At 37.6% G+C, this 19,029-nt stretch overlaps 1 protein-coding gene across 4 annotated transcripts in view; it reads left to right on the top strand.

Annotated features, from left to right (window-relative positions):
- Positions 1-19,029, top strand: part of LOC106651596 (regulating synaptic membrane exocytosis protein 1) — a 68,191-nt gene that overhangs the window by 36,272 nt on the left and 12,890 nt on the right. For all 4 annotated transcript variants that reach the window (XM_023462286.1, XM_014370170.2, XM_014370171.2 and 1 more), the window contains 8 exons: positions 597-798; positions 2,555-2,805; positions 4,101-4,169; positions 9,793-9,917; positions 10,647-10,759; positions 10,844-10,926; positions 11,283-11,341; positions 18,806-18,984. In XM_023462286.1, the coding sequence (XP_023318054.1) occupies positions 597-798; positions 2,555-2,805; positions 4,101-4,169; positions 9,793-9,917; positions 10,647-10,759; positions 10,844-10,926; positions 11,283-11,341; positions 18,806-18,984 (1,081 nt within the window). The remainder of the gene's footprint in view (positions 1-596; positions 799-2,554; positions 2,806-4,100; positions 4,170-9,792; positions 9,918-10,646; positions 10,760-10,843; positions 10,927-11,282; positions 11,342-18,805; positions 18,985-19,029) is intronic.

A 19,029-nucleotide genomic window follows, 5' to 3' on the forward strand; every position in this document is an offset into this window, starting at 1 on the left:
CCATGCATCAATCTGTACATTTTCTTCCTCGACGTTGTTGTCTGATCGAGCCCAAACTCAAACATTGTGTATAACAAGGATAATGAAACATTGCCGCAACAGCAACAGCAGCAGTAGCAGTGGCAGTAGCAGTAGCAGTAGTAGTGCTAGTAGTAGTAGTAGTAGTTGTGGCAGCAGCAGCATCAACAACTTCTAATGCAAGCAAACTTTCCACACCTCTTATAAAGTCTCTTTACCGATATCGATTTTCGCAACGGCGGCAGCTCTTTCTCTCTCTCTGCGCGTGTATATACTTATTTTGCTCCGCTATGTGCCAGCTATAAATCCTTCTTGCCGAGGCAGGCCAAGTTTGTAGCTGCTGCTGCGGCTCCTGCCACTGTTTCTGCTTTAAAGGTTAAAACACCGAGCTGTTACGTTGAATTTATACATATATACGAGCGGTGCTCCCCCGTTTGTGCTGTAATGCACGTGTGCGTCGCAAACTTGCAAAACTCGCTTCAATTATTTCGCTATATTGGCCGCGCGAACGCCAAGTGTGTGCCAAGCTGCCGACTACGCAATTATATTGTATACATATGCGCGTAACCCCCCCACAGGCACGAGAGAGACGGATGCGGTGGTCACTTCGACGTCGAGGCGACCGTCGTTCCGAGCTAACAAGCCCATAATGCCTTACGAGCTCGCCGGCCCAGCTGGGGACGACGAAAAAATGATCAACCTCGACGCCAACCCAGCCGGCGACGACAGCATACGTATGCCCGACGAGGAGATGCGCACGAGACGCCGCGGCTCGCAGCTGTAAGTACCGTCTATTTTTTTTACATCTGCGCACATCCCCGTATACTTTTCTGCGTTGCACTTGCCGCCGCTTCGCTCCGAAAGAGAAATAAAAAAGGAAATAAATAAAAAATAAACAGAAGAGAATAATTACTCTTATGGCTCTCGAGGGAAGAGAAAACACGATCGTTGACAAATGTATATGCTTTGCAATTCGATATACTCGCGCAAAAATCCCTGACACTTTTATTCTTCCGCTGAGCCCCCCAGAACGGGCTGCGATTGAATAACAATGAAGCTCCGGCCTGCTATACGTTGTGTTGTTGCGTCACGCTCGATTACGCGGCCCCGTGTGCATTGCAAATTAAATTCGCGCGCTCGGCGAAACGTGTTTATACGCCTGCACGAAATGATATTTTAGCCGAAATGATAAGTTGTAAGCAACGGATGAATAAATGCTCCAGCGTGTGCAGTACGCGCTCCGCACGCGCGTTTATAATAATAATTGTAGCTCGCAGCTTGTAACCCACATAGAGCGCGCGAAACGACCTCCGCCGCCGCCACTGTATATTTTGAATATTATCTGGACGAGATCGATGCGCTTGAAAAAAAAGGCCAGGAAAAAAGCATACGTGCGTGTTCCGAATGGGATGCAGTCTTTCTAAAGGTGATTCAATGGCGCGAAATGAACTCGTATACGCGTACAGCTCGGCGAGATAAAGAAAGCGTCGAATGGACGTGCTAATGCATATAAAAAACGAACCTTGCTGCGGATAATAACAATTTCAGGCGCGGAATTATATGTACGCGTAGTAATGACGAATAAAAAAGCGAGCGAGTTGTATTTTATTGCTCTGCTATTTCTCTCTGCGATTGTTTTTTTCCATTAGAATCGTGAGTATTCTTTTAGCCGCCCGAGAGGATGAATAATACTGGCAAATACCTTTCATGCGGCATTCTTTAATTGATATATTGTTCTATTTATGAAATATTATATCACTTGATTTAAAAATTGGATGAATCTATAAGTTTGGTAGCTCATGAAATTTGAGAGCATAGCGTGGAGGCTTGGAAAAAAAAAAATTAAAACCTACATAAAACTCGGCGAGTGCAAACTCGATGAACGGGCGGCCGGATGAACTAAATGGAGATAACTTGATTACATTCTCGGTCGTATGCATAAACTTTCATTACCCATAAATAAACTTATATATTTATATCCTCTCTCTTTCCCTCATGTTAGTTCTGGCAAATTTCGAAGGCTAATTCAATTTGTCAGGATTCTAACTTTGCCCGCAGACTTCCTTTGGCTTCACGTGCATGTAAACGTATACAATACAAGCAAGCTGGGGTAGGTAATTTTTTTCTCATCCGCCGCGAGTTTTTTCGGTACGGAAAATTGTTGTTTAATTCAATTGAGAAATTCCCCACGAGTATTTTGTAGCTGGAGCGCGGAGGGGGCGCAGCCATTACACGAAATTGCACTACAATTAAAGCCGTGAGACCTATTCATTGTGTCTTTAAATCGCAGCGTAGCACTCGCGCAACACAGGCTCTTCCGTGGCGCGCAGCGTCTTTGCCATTTACTTTTTCTCGTCTGACTCGGGCGCTTGTTTTCGAGCCGCTTTCATGCCGCTGCCCCCCCCCCCCCCCCCCCCNCCCCCCCCCCCCCCACGCGAGTCTCTTTCTTTTTGTTTCGCTTCTTCGCGAAGCTTTGTTGCTCTTCGAATTCAACGAGTTAAAAAGCGTAATTTTCGCTGGTGTTATTGCTCCACAGACCGAACATCAACATGATCAAAGCCCTCGCTAATGCAGCTGCAGCCCAACAATCGTCGTCGTCGGCAACGTCGTCGGTAGCGCCGGCCCAGGTGTCGAGGACAGCTGCACCCGCAGTGGTAGCTCCAGCCGTTGCGGGGCCAGTCGCGCGCGTGGCCGCTGGTGTCGAGGATCGCGAACTGGCCCGCCAAGGGAGCCTCGCCGACGGCGAAGGCATCAAGATCGTCATTCACGACGTCGATTGCGACATCGGTGAGTATTCGTTTGCAGTGATCGAGGCGTTATTTGGTCGGACCACATATAGCCCCGCACAGCTCGTTCGAGCGATACTGCCGAGCCGAGTGAAATTGAAATTACATATAATCACTCGTCGCGAGAGATAAAAAATTCAGAGTACAAATTTATTTAATGCTTTTTATAGTTGGCGCATTAAATTTTCCGATCGATCCGGTGAATGTGTTGCAATCTCTCAAGGCTTTTCAAGGGCGCGGGGATATAATTTAAAATATTCACCCACGAGCAATTAACGAAAGAGGAAAAATTGCTAACCCTCTCTCGGCAAGGAATTCATCCATTACACTAGGCCACGTGTAACGAATATTGAAAATCGATACACACAGTCTTACGTGCAGCGGGCGCGCGCGCTGCAAACGTCGAGGAATTCACTTAGTCCAGGAGCAAAGAGGATAAAGTTCCCCCAAGATTTAATATACACTCTGTGGGCTCCTCTGCGTGTACTCTTTACTTTCTCGTTCATGCATTAATCATCGAACGAATGAATAAGCGATTCTGGCCTATTAAAGTGCTGCGTTCAAAGATAAATATTTGAAGGATGTGTATGTACGATGCGCTGCTGGCAATCGGAATACATTATTAATAAAGCTTTTTTGCCTAAAAATATACGCCGGGGCGAATTAGGGCCTCGGCCGCGTGTGTCCGCGCTGAATTTCGTGCAACCCGCAGCAGGATCAAGAAGCTGCGCGCCCGCGAGGAATCTCGCTTTTATCCTTGACCTCGTTCGAGTTGCTTCTTTTTCGCTCGCCATTTACACGACGCTACCTTGCCGCTCTTGAAAAGAAAAAAGCAGAGGCCAATGAGTGGGAAAAATTATCGAATGTAAATAGACCTCTCGTGGCTGACTCGTTTTTTTTTCGCTTGATAGAGTTTTCTGCCTACATTTCTATTTAATTTTCCGCGCTCGCCAACTATGAAGCAATTTTTGTAATTTTGATCTGGGAACAAAAAGAAATTTTCTCAACAATAGTTTTGAAAAAGGTCACGCGTTTGCATGTATAACAATGCAAAGGGATTAAAAAAAGAATAACAAAACCCTGAAGGGATCGTTTATTTACCTCAAAAGAAATTTTTCCAGCTATTATTCGTTTATGAAGGTTTTTACCTGCCGAGAGAGTAATAATGAACATCCATACTGTCTTTAAAATAAAGTAATATCGAATGTGAATAATTTAATAATGGTACAAGCTGTGTGAGTCTCATTAAAAATTATGAAAATCTTATAATTGAGCTAATCGACGATTGTTTTTCAGTGCCGAGAACCAACACGAAAAGAAAAGTCGTACTTCGCAAGGACGTGGTCGTAGAAAAGGGACACAGAAGTGAGTAGTTAAAATATATTTGTAATTGTACTCGGCTCGCGAAAAAAAACCAAGAGAAGTGTAATCAAGAATCAACTACCAAAAGTAATTATCATCTCTAACAACATGAAACCCACTTTTGATTGTTCCAGAAACTAACTTTACTCTCCATCTCTCATTCTTTTTCTTGCCCTTCTTTCTTCCGGAAATTTCGTTGTCCGCGTCGTTGCAGGCAAGTCACGAGAGCGGAAATTAGTGTCCTGAGCTAGGCAAAAGTTTTTTGCACGCGCGCGTACGAGAAAAGAAAGAAATGAAAGAGAAGGTGTCTTACCCACGGATTTTCAATCCGTAGATATATTTATAGCAGCAATGTTAGAAAAAAGTAACTTTTATTCGCGACACTCTCTCTCTCTCTCTCTCTCTCTCTCTCTCTCTCTCTCTCTCATTTTCTTTTCGCTGTGTAGCCAACGATGGAGCTTTCACACTTTGATAGCATGGATGAAAATGCGACTTTTTCCCTTTTCTAAGTAAAGCTTACTCGTCTGCTCCCTTTTTTACGTGCTCATTTTAGATCGGTGTACTTACGGATTTGATTCGTTTGTTTGGTTCTTGTTTGCAGTTTGATGATTGGTCAGGAAAAAAGAATTGAACCGCAGAGAAAATTTTATATTGGTTAATTACTTTTTCAAAATCATCGATGCAATTTTCTCATCTCGTTTTTACCTTTAATCTCTGAAGTAAAAAAAGAAAATCCACCAAGTAATTGAATCGCAGTTCGGTGATTCATTTGGAAGCTCGACAACATTTCTGTATCTTTAAAAGTATCCCTTGAGTATTCGAGCGCTGCTGAAAAGGGGAAGAAACAAGCTATAAGAAAAGAAAAATAAGGTAGATTTATTCCCCAGAGAGGTCTCGAGGATGTGTAGAAGCAGGTGCAACAGGTGCAAGCGTCATCATAATGAAGCAATCGTCCTACTCAGCAGGACAACCTTATACTCTTCGATTTCTGCGTTCGATGAATAAATAAAGAAATGTAAAATTTCTACGCTCAGCATTGTACTCAATAATTACAAAGTTCTTCAAGGCGTATTTCGATTGCAAAAAGCCCTTTGAGATCGTTGCAGCAGAAAAAAGACTCGAATAATACGCTTGAGAAGCTTAACCCGCTCGCACCGATAATCCCTCCAACACACATACAGGCCGAAGTCGCCTTTGTGCGCGCGAGCTAAAGAAGAAGCTGAGTTACAGACGGACGCAGTAGAGAGGAAAGGTAAAAAAAAGGAGCAAGAGAAGATAACAAACGTAAAGATGCAATTCGATAAATTGATTTTTCTACCCAGAACAGACTACACATTTGCATACTGATTGAGTTATCGCCTTCGTATTGGAGGTTCATTCGATTTCGAGTTTTTGATGGTTAAGCACGAGTGGCTTATTTCGGAAATTAGAGTCGGTTCACGGAATAGCTGATTTCAGCCACCCTAAATCGAACATTGCGGTCATTGGGCTAATTTTTCGATCACTCAATAAATTAGCGCAGAATGAGGTGCGAGCCATATTTTCGCGCCCACATCCGTTATCATTATGTTTAATCAACGGTTTGAGAGGTAGCTAAATAATTTTAAGAGATACTAATGATAAAAAGCAAAATTTTGACGAATCAATAAAAGCAGTCAAGATATATTTACTCTGTAAACATACAGTCAATTACACCGTCTCTGCAGTTTGTCTTACAGGAATCTATCAACCCTTGTTGTTAGTGTTCAGCGCTAAACTATTACTACTCACTTGTTTGTCTTGGATTATTTAGTTGTTTAAAATTTTAAAAAAGATATTTGAAAAACACGTTGGACTCGTGCGAGTGAAAAAATATTTTTTTCGTATTTTTGAACGAACAAAAATATAGTATACACGCGCGTGCGGCTGGGATCTTTTACGGATGGTATGCGTGACCCAGCGTCGTCGTAAAAAACAAAAAATTGCTGTTTTTTGCGATACACGCTCGCATGAAAAAAACATCGGAATTGCACTGCTATGATATTTGTGCAACGTCATCGAGCTCGACGACAAAAAATGCACGTACGCAGAGGCTGATAGTGGAAGGAAGAAAAGAAAAAAAAATCGGGAAAACAGACGCGTATCATCGTGTGCGCGCTCGTTGACTAGGGAAAATGTACATGCCGTACATGCGGGTGGGTGGGGAATAATTAAACGTCAGTCACACGCCTGCCCTCGACGTTTATTTACCAGGCTATTTATCGACACACGCCTTGCTTATACTTTGAAGAATTTCTATGCAGCGAAACTTATGAGCGCCAACACGTACGAGTAAAAAGTGTGCGTGTGTGTTTAACGAGAATCAAGCGATGTCCTTGTCGTCGTTGCTCCTTCGTATAGGTATTCCAAGTCGGTGCCGCCTGGCCAATGGATTAAAAAGGATGCGACGATAATGTATGTGTGCGTCCTCGAGTTTTAATCAAAAATGATTCATCTCACTCGTAGTGCTGGCAACTGACGCCAGAGTTAATTCACGTTTTCGCTCGCAAATGCCTTGCTCGCGTATACCGCCGCGCCTGTTTATAACATTAATGCAACCATTTGCTCATTAATACACGGACGCGCGCGAGCGAGCTCGCGGCAGCGCTACGTAGTAGTGCTCAAACATAGACGCGCAAGCGAGCAAACTGAAATTTCCGAAATTTCACAGTCTATCACTATGCAATACGCGCCAGCGCATAAGAGCACGTGTTGCTTTATCGATCGTGTCTTATGTGACACGACGCTGTTGCACTGCAGGCTCGCGCACAGCCAACCACTCCGGCCCTGAATTTATGTCTCTATGTATATATATATGGCCGATTCTCTCTCAAACGGACTGCGTTCGACAACTTTTCATTTTTTTCAACTGATATTATCAACGCGTTGGATTTTTTTTCATCGGTGTCCTTGAATTTTCGTTTAGAATTCAACGCTGAAGTAAATGAGTCCGACGTAAACTTTTACCGAGTCGCACTCGAAGTGCAAACATTTAAATACGATCATTTAATGAAAGAGTATCGGAATAATATTTTCGATGGATTCGTGGATGCGACGGTGTACTCGATCCGGTCAATTTAACAGACAATCGGCCGTTTGTATTTACAGTACGTACACATTCTCATGGAAATCGTACGCAATTCGCTCTCTACATGCGACTGCAAGAATGTCACGCGGCGAGTATACATGTAATTGAATCTAGCATCACTTTCTTTACGTACATTTACTCGAGACGCGAGGTTCATTTTGCACTTAGATAGGCTTGGAAAATAAGATTTACTCGGGTCAAGTACGATCATTCTCGTGTTATTAAGGGATGGATCGCAGTAAACAAAACCGCAGACCACAGCCGTGCGCGAGCTTAGTCTATACTGGCCGCAACAGGTACACATACACACACGTCCGCGCGTACAAATACACGAGCGAGATATCGGATGATGTAGTAGGGAAAATCAAAATCCAACATTGCGTATTCCGGACTGATGAGGACGATGATAATAATGATAAATGTCCGAAATTATTCGCTTGTCCTCGATCCGATGCGACGACATTTTCAATACGAAATTTATTTTTCGTCTTTCGCTCGCGATATTATTATTTGTTCAGGAATATGCATGCGTAAATGTTGCGCAAATTCATTAAATGTGATATTGCTATGCATGTGCACATTGGTTGCGCGAATTTACATAAGCATCACGTGCAGCCCCCGGACTTGTCAAGGTAAAAAACCACTCTGTAACGCAACACACAACTATGTATCTTGCTTTTTTTTTATTGTTTCGTTGTGATTTGCGAAGCTCCCAACTCGTGACCTACATTCGTGAAGCTCGTGCAGCTGTTCAGATATATTCCAAGATCAAATTTTTCACTGCTACGTACAAGCTCAAAAACTTCCACGACCAAGTTTGCAAATAACTGCCCACGAAGTTGCTCATCGATTCTTGCAAACCTATCGATACATTTTCTGGGTAAATTAGTGTATCTAAGGTTAAAGGTTGAATTGGAAGTTTAATTCACAATATAAAGGTGCGTTGTGTAAGCACATGAGGCGAAAAGTGGAGCTATTCTGCAGTTTTGGAGAAATTCACTCGATAGTTTATCGTTAGTTAATTTCAAATAGTTTTCGTATAGTTTCAAGTAGGTCTAGTAAGCGTCGCTTAATTGATCGTGACCTGTGCCGATACTTTGATTTTTTGAGACTCGTCCGACCAAAACCGACCATTACTACTGATTTTTTTTCTTTCGCGCAATTATATTTAATTAACTGCAGTTTCAAATACTCGCTTATCTCGAAACAAACTTTGCCGACAGCGGTTATATTTCACATCGTTATCTCTTTTTCTCAACTTCAATATCTCCAACTCGAGTAAGTGTTTGCACACGTGCGCCCGCCTCTCACTTTCTCCACGGGTGTTGTAATTCAAGAATGTTGGCGCACTTATTATTTAAATAACATTTCAGGGGTGCGTAGAAAAATAAAACATTGTCTCTCTCGCTTTAAGGAGAAAAAAAGAAAAGTATTCTCGGCAACTAAATGACCCTCTCTACCCTATTCCTCTATTATGCAAAAAATAGTACGCAATAGCGCGCAATATTTTTTCCTCTCTTTTTGTCAGCCGTTCGCCCAGAGAAAGAGCTTAAAAGCTTTGTTCCGAAGTTCTGGATTTTTATACGTAGCAGAAGGTAGCTCCAATGGTGGCTTTTAGCTGTTGCTACTGGAGTAATTTTTTGCTCTCATCATTCATAACTTTCGTCATCTCCAAGTGCATATGAATGTTTTTTACGTTTCTCGCTGTATCGAGTTATTATAGTTTAGCATCCCGACTGATTCAATTCGTCCTTGCTTCCTAACGGAAAGCCACTAATATTCCTTCATCAGTATCGTATTAAACTCGATGTACACAGATATTATTACTACTGTGCGTTCATTAGTAAACTCCTCAGCTGTGAGTATGCGTATTTTATGTATAATATAAGAGAATCGAACGAGCTGCCACGAAGCTTCTCTCTCTCTCTCTCTCTCTCTCCCTCTCCTTTTCCATCTCGGCCACATACATAATGAAGCTATAATACAGTGTGCCTGGCATATCTGTAGACAGGCATGTACGGCCTTGCCTACGCAGAGGAAGAGAAAGAGAGAGAGAGAGAGTAAAGTAGAGTCGAGTCTAAGCAAGCCTGAGGGCAACAACTGTACACGCTTGTTATTATCTTCCCTAGTCCAACCCCGCAAAGTGCGTTATATACATTGTAAATAGATGCCGAGGAAGCTCTATTATAAACGTGCAAGCTGTATACCACCGCAGAGATATGCAATTTTATAATGAAGAATGATTAGCTTTTTTGGTTGGCTACGACTTAGTACTAGAGTCATTATTTACGGTAGTTTCGAGTATTCACAGCTAACAACATTTAATTACTTTCCATAAATTTAAAAAATGTAGTAAAAGTTGTTGGCTTTGAAATTATCAATTTTATAATACGAGGTGCCAACTTGAATTATCAACAAAGACAACTTTCGTTTTTTTCGCACTTGATATTTTATTTTACGATGCCGCTCACCACGAGCGCAAATTATGCTATCAATTCCATATTCTCTCTTGTGTTTTAGCACGAAGCTTTGGCATGAGAGTTGTCGGGGGCAAGATCGGCAGCGATAATCGCCTCTACGCCGTTATAGTTTGGACGGTTAGCGGTGGTCCAGCCGAGAAATCTGGTTTGCAGCAGGGCGATAAGGTAAGTCAGTATCATTTATCATTTTTAGCAAGTGGAAGAAGATGATCGATTTAATAGCCCTACGCGAACGAAGCGATTTCGTCTCATTTGAATAAGTTACTTCTATTTTCTCGACTTGATTCCAGAACTATAATTAATTAGTCCTCACCGAGTTGCATGCGTTAATCTTTGCCATTTCACTAGTCATTGATTCACAGGCCTATTGTACAATATTCGCAATGGCCAAATACGGGGCTATGCACGCGTCATTACGCTTCGGTGCTGCTGCTGAATCGGGTATTTGGTCAGTTTATTTCCGAGTCTGGAGCATCGAAAAGCTTTACAAACCAATTTTTTTCAATATATACAGCACAGTGTAGCCCTGCTAAGGGTTGCAAAACTCGTTGAGCTCGCAAAATCGTATAGAATCCCGCGATCCGAGAAAAAAAGCTCACCGAGATCGCACACAAAGAGCTCTATGTACTACAAGCAAGTAGTACAAAGTGCTTTAGCTGGCTTGCTTCCTAATTTTAAGACATGATTCCTTAGACGAGCGATTTGTAAGGATTTCTTTACGTCTCTTTTTCGACTCGTGCACTTATGTCCTCCTACGAGCTAGCTTTATCCTTACTCTCGCGAAAAAACCGTACCCTCTTCAGCTGTTCGCGATTTAGCAAGCAAGTAAATGTTATCTTATTCAAGTTCGATTACGTAAAGCTGCATGTTTTGGCTTGGTTTACCTTCACGCAGGTTTTAGAATGGGGAGGCGTATCTCTGATCGATAGGACGTTCGAAGAGGTAGCGCACATTATTGATCGCAGCGGTGATGTGGCTGAACTCGTCGTCGAGCACACTAATGACATGTAAGATCGCACACTTTTTACTTTTCTATAAAAGCTCTGTGAAATATCCTTTTCGTTTTTTTACAACGCGTCTGCGTGATTCAGGAGCGGAGATTCTATGGACGATCAGGGCATGACGTCAACTCAATCTGAAAAAACGCCTGGCAATCTTGGCCTCAGTCAGTTAGGTGAGTGATTGCAGTGAAGTAATAATTATTGATATTTTTATTTTGTTTCCACACTCAGGATCGCCTTATCAACAAATGTGATACCTTTTAACGTGATATACTTTGCTAGAGCTTCCATTCGCAGACACTGAACAAAATACATACATGAAATCCTTTGATGCATTAAAATGATGTAGACATTATAGTTTCACTCTCGTCGATCTTGTCGCGTTTAGTTACATTTTCATTCTGATTTCTCACATTAAATAGAAGTTGCGTATACGAATTCGACTCGACGAGAGATTTGCGTGATGTCAATTAAATTACCCTGTTGCACATTTTTACAGTGCCTGATTCTATTTTTCTTTTGTTTCCAGAATCCGAAACAAACAAAGCGCCATCATCGCCAACGCGCAGGAAACTGCCAAAGACACCGGTATAACGAGTTGCTAAAATTGAGCCTACGCATTATAATGACCTATTCTCTATTGCTCCACAATTCTGTCTCCTTTTCGTTATATTTTCATCTTGAAGAAAATTTTTCTTCTACTTACTTGTTGCTTATTTTGTTTATTTTTCTATCTATCTATCTATATATATATGAAGTTATATATATACTTTTATCAGAATTATTTTTAAAACAATTATTTTTCTCGTTCAAAGTCACTTTTCAAATTACACGAGAACAAAATATACAAGCACACGCACATTATCTTGCGCATATTTTTATGTCGAGCTGAAAAGTGAAATCAACAAATTTTAGATTAACTAATTAGACATTTTTTAAAATAACAGAAATGGAACAAATTTTAATGTTTTACTGCGCGTACAATCATAATATTTTTTAAATGTATTGTAACATTAAATTACCTAACTATAAATATGGCAAGAGTAAAATCTAAATATTGTAAAAACTATGGAGTTATAAATTTATATACGATTTTTAATGTTCAAAACAAAAAGTGAGACATATTGATCGAAACAAACCAACTACTGTATGTTAATATTTACCTTTCAGACAGTTTATCGAGTTCATTAATTTTGATTTAAAATTTCTTTTACACGCTACCACAAATTTATTGGCTTTGGCCCTTTGTTGCAGTTACAATCGGAATCATTCGTGTACGATAATATAATCATTACAAAATAATATTGAAGCCATGGTATTGTACCAATTGATTGAATTTTTCATTGAGCATAAAAAAGTTCAAAATTTCTTTAAAAAATTGATAGCTTTTTTAATGAAAAAAGTGTATTTAAGGTCACTTTTTCCCCAACGTAAGTATATGATGATGCAAAAATGCCTAATATATAAAGATTAAATCCGATTTGATACTGACAGAAATGATATTACGATAATGAATATAAAATAATCTTAAAATAAGCTTGCAACTGAGTGACTGAATAAAAATTTCATCAAGAATTAAAATCAATATAACACGTGTGCCACCGTTCTCATGTATATGAAAACAACTTTGTCGAATTGACTCATCTTCCTTCCATTTCTCTAAAGACTTATAGAAAATACGATTGTATACACGAATAAATGATATAATACATAAAAGCGACATTGATTAAGCGCATTAGTTTAATCCAATTTCCAAATCTCTACTAATAATAATGCGAGATTCAAACGAAACAATCATCACAGTTTTTTCTGCGTATCGTCTGAGTGTAAATAATATAGCATAAACGCCAAATAAAATATGAGCGCACTAGCTAGAGTTAGTTTATGTGAAAAATGAAAAGTTTGAAATCGATTGAGCTAATTTTTAATACGTGATTGAACCTTTTAGGGCACGGTAACAATCTATGCATATTAATATCAAAAAGATTTTTTCTAGTTAATTTGTCAAATTGTTAGGTTGCAAACAATACATTTCATACTGTATTTTTAGAGGTACGCACGCAAAATTATGACCAATCTCTTACACTTTTCTCAATCGTTGTACTTTAGGTATAAAATACATATATATCCTAAAAATACTGTGACCTGAAAAAAATATACCACATGTATTGCATTAATCATAGAAAGTGAATAATTGTAGCTAGTTTGAATGTGCATTCAACAATCAAAAAACATCAATTATACAGATGTGAGTGAGTGAACGTGAATGTTATAATCAGATGGTAAAGTTTTATTGCTAAAAAAGAAAATAATTTAACAAAGATATGAGCTTTCGTACAATCAATTTCGTAGTAAGCTATAGCGTCAAAGGAATTACCCTAATGAATCGCTGGCATCAGATTTTCTTATAATAATATATCGACATATTTCGTAAAAGTAACATCGCTCATCGTATCGATTATAGGTTTAAATATTTTGACAATTTTGACAATTTGTCAACGGTTTTGTTTTACAAACGAATCAATTCTTCCGAATCATTAATAGTGCAGGTAAAGAATAAATACTTAAAAACCATTAAAGTAAATCTAGATTAATTTTTATGTAACTCGAGCAATGAATTGTCTTGCATTAGCAAACATTTATGAAAGGTATAAAATTTGAAAAAGAAGTGTCAGTTGGGATGAGATGATATTAAGAATTATTCACGAAGCTTCGGTAATCTTTTTTTAAGTGCTCTGCTAAGCCATGCATAGTACTTTTTGAAAGAATCTATAAACGAAAAAATATTATGTAGTTTACGTAACAAAATCTTTATTCGTCACGACAAAACTAGATTTTGCAGCTATATTTTTACAATAGTAGGCGTTACTGAACAATTTGACTGCGACGCAAAATTCAGTTTTACTGTCACGAAAAAAATAATATTTGAACTGTATACCTACAATTTTAGAGAGGAATTTTTTGGCTAACGAGTCTATAGTCACAATTAAGTGAAATTAGATTCTTTGATTCAAGATGTTTCAGTTGCTGATGTCGTTCGGTAACTGCTACTGAGGATTTCAGATAAATAAGAATTTTATAGTGTAAACTAGGGTTTGATTGCGTATACTCTGTGAGCAAAGTAGCTAAAAAACACAAAGTTTAGTTAAATAAATGTCGATCTCTCAAACAAGGTTGAATATATTATACACTAAAACTCTTACAAATTACACCGTAAGATATATAATAGTCCTAATAGAAAAATGTAATAATAGAAACGAAGTCTTGTAAACTGGAAATAAAAATGTCAAAAATGGAAAAGTTAACTATCTGTGTTGCCATAAAAGAAGAGACAAATTTAAATGCAATTTTTCTCTTCTTTAAAACAATTTTATATTCTTTAAGTTTTTCGTATTTTTCTTTAAAAAAAACCTTTTACCCATCCCACTTTGTTGTTAAACTGCTCTAGAATCTCTATCGTTCAACTGTTTTCTATGAAACCAAATAATTAAAATTTCATAAAATGTGGTGTTTTTCTTGTCGTTGTTTTATTTTAATGGATTGTTAAGAGTACCCGGTTGGTGTTTCATTATATATCCCAACAAATTAACATTTGTCTGTACTCAAAATTGATTGGTTTATTTGTTTTTTTTTCTTTTGAAAATGAACTGTGCATCATTTAATCTTACGAAAATCAGATCAGCAAATCGACATTCATGTTAACTCATTTATTAAATTTAAAAGTTATATTTATTTACCTTGCTCCCAAATCTTGTATCTCCGTTAACATAAAACTTAATTTTTGCAACGTACATCTATTATGTGTGTACCCTGAACTCATTGAAATTTAGCAAGTTAACCCCACAAATTCAACGACGATTGATGAACGAAAAAGAAAGTTAACAAATGTAAGTTGTCACGTCGAAAACAAATTTCTGACTCTACCCTCTCATACTCTTCTTCCTCCCAACTGGTACGAAATATCTATATTATATATTTTAGTCTCTATATATGTCTTTTATATATCATTATATTTTCTTTAGAAGCGTATGATGATCTGTTTAGTTTCGATGTTTACAGTTAAAGCACGATTATCAAAGCGCTTCTAATTAAAAATAAATAATTAAAACCACCATTAGTTTATCGTTGTGACCATTATTATTTAAAAGTGAATTTAAAAATCACAGATAGTGGACATAAATATATTGTTTGTAGATTTTATTAAATGCTTCAGAATAAGTAATTGCTACAATGACTTTGTCTCCTCAGAACATAAACCAGTGTGCGTTAACTGTAGACTAAAAATAACATATTTACATATTATATGGAGCTGTTTAATTTGGTAGATTTTACACATAAAAGAAGATAAAATTATTGTTAGCGAAAAGTATTTGCATCTGCAGTTGAGTACTCTAAAATGTCAATAAACATTGCTTTTTTAAGAAGCAACTGCTTTTTGCTTATTTCGATTAAAAAACTGAACAGATGCTTTCACTGTATTACCTTTTATTTCCCGAATAAAATTTAATTACACATTAGGTGCTGTTATCGTATTAGATATTTGTTCGTTACACCTCTACTCTTATTTGTTGGAAACGAGTTCACTATCATAAATCAATGTATGTTTCCACTCAAGAATAATTAAAACAACGTTTTTGCTCATTTGAAAATTCAAAAAATATGCATTTTCCATTTCTTCTATAAAATGTGATTTTTCTTCTCTCTTATCTTGTTTGCATGAGCCTGAAAAGGGTGGATTAAGCAATTAAAATTACTTAAAAGTTCTCTTTTATTTTAAGGTGGCATGAACGACTTGGACTTAAAGATGTATGACGATCTTAAAGGCTTGTAGGCACATTTCAATCGAAACATTTTTATTCCATATTTGCAAAGCTAAAGAACTTTCCATGAGCTTTTTTTAAATTTTATCTTGATTTGCGTTTTCTATCCAGTCAAAACACAAATGAAAAAAAGTAACACGTAAATTATACAAAAAAAGCTCACGGAAAGTGCTGTATCTCTGTGAATTATCACATTTTGAGAGTTTTAAAAATGCAATGAAAAAGAAAGGAAGAATCTTTTCCAAAAATCAATTAAAAAATTTTTCGATTCAAAAGGGCCTATAAGCGATAAAGGTTAAATGGTTGAACAATTTGAAATATAGGCTTTTGAAATAAGCCATTCAAGTTTTAATTAATAAATAACAATATTAGCGTTTAAAAATATTTGAATTATAATCGAACCAACCATCAAAATTAATTTTTTTCAATCATTAATTTTTTTGCTCACTTGAATTGCTATTGATTTGGGATTTTAAGAGACAAATGATTAGATTAGGTATAGAATAAATTGACTCCGTTTAGAAAAAAAAATTAATATTTTTTTGACGCAGAATGTTCCGTTTCGCTCATAAAATGTATAATTTTATAAGCAAATCCACGAATGAGTGTCACCTTAATTTTTATGACACGTGGAAGAAATATTTCTATAGTTTTATGCGCGAGACAGATTATATCGCGTGATGCCATGTTAATTTTTTTTTTTTTGACTATAATATCGAATTGTTAGCCCGCTCATGCCACTTTCAATTTTTGTTCAATAATTTTAAGAGAATAAACAGAGTAATATTATTTTATTGAGAAGAAATCGGAAAATGTGCCCACACATAGAAGTAGTTATATTTGTAGAGCCAACAACTATAGATGATTAGGAAAGTAGAGAGAAAGAGAAGTATTTTATGCCATTTGTCAATATGGCATTTAATCGATACGAAGGAGACAAAATGTGTGCGCTCATTTCTGGACTACTTAATATGTTGAAATAAGAAATTGCAAAAATTTTCAAGCGATTCGAGTCACACAGTAATGATACCATATTCTTTTTTAATTATCTTTCAACCGTTACACAATTATCTACCAAACAAGCTGTCTTACTTGCGCCGCAATATACGGTCGGTCGCGTAATTTTGATAGGATCAAGTAAACGCTGTGGAGTTAAAGTAGCGCCTTTCTGTGCACCACATAGAGAACATGAAGCAGCTCCTTGAGTTGGCATAGATTTAAGGCCACCGAAGGAGAGTAGGCAAAACTTTAATCAGCTGTAATGATTTCGCTTCCCAGAAGAGCTTCTAGTGGGATGCACTTAATACACCTCCAATATATACACGTTCGACTTCTATAAGACTGGCTGCAAACTTGAGCGTACTAGGCCACTTTTGTTTTCGTCAAGATGTAACAGCGTTAGGAATCGATACATAAATTTTCTTGTAATCATCGTTATGATGATCTCGTATCTACAGCACTGAGAATTTTTGTGACTCCGCGATCTGAATAAAAACCCATTATAAGAAAAAGAAGAAATTGATGCCGCACCTAGAACATCCTCTATTTTATTTACAACAGACCTTTTTCCAATTATAAGGCGTATTTTTAAACCATACATTGTGCTTTATAGAATTTCAATATGAATAGTTGTGTTTTGATTGTTTACTATACCAAGTTTTTTTTCCATTTCAAAATTGATCGTAATTCCATTGCACTTGTATATGCGCTCAAATTTCCATACTCTGATAGGTAATTTTTTTCTCCTCCTTTAGTGTACTTCATTCTTTGAAGTAGGTGTGTGGCTATAACTCTTTTTCTTTTTGATAAGTTTGTACACTCGCATAAACGTCGTTTAACATTTTTTCACTACTATTTATCCATTTGACGTCATATCGTGTATGCGTTCCAATGTGTGGCCTTGTTACTAGTTGGTGGCTTTGTGTCTCTCGTAGGCTTGTGAAGTCATTATACCATCATTTTATTCAACGCATAATGAACTTGCGAGCGATATGGTATAGTTATAGTATAAGAGAGAAAATAGTTTGAGAAATCATAATTGTGAACTTATGTGTCAAGCATTAGCAGCAGAAAAGGAATTCGAAAATTGAAAAAATTCCACTGTGATTTCTTAAAGTTTTTGATTTTTTGTTTATGTTTTTACTTTTATGGAACAGAAAAACTTCTTGGTTTTCAAATGACTGCGCGCGAAGAGAGAAGGGCCAAAGAAAAATTGCAAGATGACAGTCGTCCTATAACAGCAGCTCTCAAAATTCAAAACGTCTGTAAGCGAACTGCGATTAAAAAAATTTAAATTTAAATTTAAAAAAAAAGCAAATAAACGAGTGCAAAATACTATTTGTGCGTACGATCATGTTTAAAATGATCAAATTAATCTATTAACAAAAGCATCAATAAACGATACGCTCGTGTGTGATATTGAGTAGAAAATGTTGGTGCATTTTACTCCGAATGTATGTGACAAAAAGGTAGTGAAAAATTAGCAGCCTGGCTCCGTTGATTTTAGTATAATTATAGAAGATATTTTTTTCTGTCCATTTAAAACGCGATAGTAAATGAGAGAGGTAGGGATCAAGGTTAGTTTTAACAGAATTGACCTGAAAAACTGCTACACTTCCATGTACTCTTGTAAATAAAATATTATATACATATGAATAAACACGAAACATAACGTTGTAAAGAAAGAACATGTACTTTTCTAAGAATACGCAAAAGTATATAGAGTATGTGTATGAATATGAATTAATATGTAAGAGTATGGTTGAATTATCATGCTTACGTTGGAATGTTATCGCGTGTTAGAGGGAATATACAAATCACATTTAGTAAAAAAAATGTATGAACGAATTACACAAAAATCTAAGTTATTTTTGCTTCTCTTTCTCTCTGTAATCTTACTACTTTAAACTTATTTTGTACACACTGTAACATTGAGTAGTGCACGTATTATATTCACCCTCGTATACATTCGGATTTTTCCGAGTGCGTGCGTGTGTGGGATAAAAGTATGCATCTTTGTTATGCGTGAGATTTTTAGTTTCATACTTTTTTCTTTATAATTGGCACAGTATCATATAGAGAATAATTTTTTTGTTGCTTAGAATTTTAGTTTTATTAGTACAGCATGCTCATGTGCATCGTAAGTGTAAACCCGACTGGAATCACCCGCACAAAAAATGCAAGAGCGTCAGTTGGCGATTGCTAATTCATTCCTCATTGCGAGTCATTGCAGGAACAATTAGCGAAAGAGCGACAGGTGACGGGTCGCGTGCAGATTCAGCTGTGGTACGAGGCGGACCGCAAGGAGCTCGTCGTCTCTGTCCTGGCGGCGGACGATCTGTGCGCCCGAGAAGACACGGGCTACGGCACGCAGCCCGAAGCTTTCGCGAAACTCGATCTCGTCTCGCCGAGGTATGCCGCAAGAGTTAACGTCGCAAATTTTAAACGCTCGCGCGA

This window comes from Trichogramma pretiosum, unplaced genomic scaffold, assembly GCF_000599845.2.
Source record: "Trichogramma pretiosum strain Unisexual culture from Peru unplaced genomic scaffold, Tpre_2.0 scaffold9, whole genome shotgun sequence".
NCBI classification, from domain to species: Eukaryota; Metazoa; Arthropoda; class Insecta; order Hymenoptera; family Trichogrammatidae; genus Trichogramma; species Trichogramma pretiosum.